General features: G+C 40.6%; 1 protein-coding gene across 1 annotated transcript in view; it reads right to left on the bottom strand.

Moving 5' to 3' along the window:
* syne1b (spectrin repeat containing, nuclear envelope 1b) overlaps positions 1-2,320 on the bottom strand; it is a gene marked incomplete in the record, with an annotated part of 311,340 nt that overhangs the window by 209,177 nt on the left and 99,843 nt on the right. The window contains 1 exon segment of the mRNA XM_014021303.1: positions 545-1,170. Coding sequence (XP_013876757.1) covers positions 545-1,170 — 626 coding nt within the window.

Genomic DNA, 2,320 nt, shown 5'->3' with positions numbered 1-2,320 from the left:
CAAGTATTTTTACTTTACATAATCTTACACTTTGTGAAAACTCGATTATTATTAATCAGTTCTTGTTTAGTAAATCAGTCTCAAAACAAAATCAAAAAGACTTTTTGGCTGATATAAGATTTTAAAACTTGGTAAGATGGACAGTTTTTGCAGTGTAAGTAATTTACTGAGGTGCAGTGATGCATTAATATTTCAAAGTGGGGTAATTTGTTATTTTCCATAGATGTATTCGAGACTAACACAGGTTTCTAGATTTGATCAAAGGAGTATACAAAATGTTTTACCCTCTTTGTAAAAGTTAAGGCTTTTCTTTTGCCCTAAACTAAAACAATATTGAGAAACGTCTCGAGTTTGAGTTCTTTCATTTAAGCACGAAACAAACTTGTTTTTAAATGTAGTACTAATGTAGTATGAGTCCAATTTTCATATTTATTCTAATCTTTACATAGGTTCTGTGGCTCTGGACCACCTTTAATTGGTTTGACAGCAAAGGCTGCAGAGCTCTCATAGAAATGAATTTAATTTAAATCATGCTGAACATTACCGCTGCTGTAGACAATGCAGGCTGGGCTCTTTTAGGGCCTGCTGCTCAGCTTTTTCCTCAATGTCCTCCACTGCTTTGAGCAGCTGTTCCTTTTGTTGTCTAAATGAAGTCCACAGAACACCCAGGGCTTCTGCTTCACTTTGCTTTGAACCCAGTAAGTTCCTGACTGCATCTAGTTCAGCACTGAGGGAATCAGCCAGCATGCAGCACGTCTTATGAGAACCATCTTCTGCGCTGATGTGGAGATGACCTTTGCAAAGGCTGCTGTCCAGATTCACAGCCAGAGACTCCAGATGACTTATGTCAGGAACAATGGTGGCTAGTTCTTGCTGAAGCTCCTCTACTCTTCCACGGTCCCAGCTCCCAGCACTTTCCACAGTCTGCTTCAGACCCCTCAGCACTCCGGCCGCCACGCCGTGGCTCTGCATGAAGGCCTCCAGCCTTTCCAGGCACTCTGACTGAAGCTCAGCTAAGTTCTGAGCCTCCACGTATGGCTGCAGGCAGCTTTCTACTCTGCTGTGGAGCAGCTGGGCATCAGCAGACTCACAGATCTGACAGAGCTTCTCAGTCTGCTGCTCCAAGCTCTGCTTTACACTGGACTGCTGCTGCAAGGCTGCCTGCGTCTCCTGTCAGAGTAAAGTCATAAAAGATTAGTTCTCAGACAGCTCCAACTGCCTCAGGACTTTTAGATAAGGATGCACCGATTAAACAGTTTTTAAGCATTATAAAAAAAATACTGTAACTAAACTTTCAAAAATTAAATTAGAACAAGTGAAAAAATGTTTTATATTTGACATACTTCTATGGTGTGAATGTTGTGAAACAGGGTTAGGCACTATTGTTTTTGACCTGATTATTATTAGGGGTCCAAGCCCGCAGAGCAGGAGAAATGCAGCTGAAAAGCAGCAGCGTTTCCATGCATCCAGAGGAGCATGGAAACCTATTTGTCCCATTTTTATCTGTTATTATTAGTAGTAATAGTAGTAGTAGTAGTAACTATGGCATACCAGCACAGAGCAGAAAAACAGCCAGACTTATACACAGATAGGGAGCGCTTTAATAAACATATTTGCATTTTGCCATCTAACTAAGCATCTTAAATCTAGATATTTTGCTGAGTATAAGTTTTGAAGGAATTTTTTAATGTGTGTGCTATGCCTAGGCAAATTGCTGAGCCCGCGAGGGGACATGGGGGATTTTTTTTTCTTTTTGCGTTCCCTCGCAAAAGTCGTTAAACCCTGTTGTGCCTGCCGGTTTATTAAAGGAATCCATGATTAGTTGTAACATAAGACTTTATTTAATAAACATATAATTTAACAGTAAAATAAAGACTGTAAAGATACTGTAGGATGTTTAGTTTTTAAAATTTTTAAAGTAAAAGTTTAAAAATATATTACACGGACGGGGCCATTTTGTTTACACGCAAAGCATTATGGGTAAATGCTGACGTGGATAGGTCACAGGCTATCAACATTTATATGTATTAGCTCAGCTACACATTCTCCTCTCGTCACTGAGGTCCTCCATCCACATGACAGAGAGGGGAACACAAAAATGACTCAGGCTGCAACTGAAAATATGGATGGAGGACCTCAGTTTAGCTTGTTTGTCGTGCTAGCACCGAGCTAATACATATAAGGCAATATAACGTCGGCGCTAGCGCAAAGGCTAACAGGCTAGGCTGAGGTTCTTCTTCCATGAAGCAGCTCTGTTGTCCTCCATCCATATTTTCAGTTCCAGGCTGAGTCATTTCTACCTTCTCCTCTCTGTCAACGC

Source organism: Austrofundulus limnaeus, unplaced genomic scaffold, assembly GCF_001266775.1.
Source record: "Austrofundulus limnaeus strain Quisiro unplaced genomic scaffold, Austrofundulus_limnaeus-1.0 Scaffold287, whole genome shotgun sequence".
NCBI lineage: Eukaryota > Metazoa > Chordata > Actinopteri > Cyprinodontiformes > Rivulidae > Austrofundulus > Austrofundulus limnaeus.
This window is presented reverse-complemented; position numbering and strand designations above follow the sequence as displayed.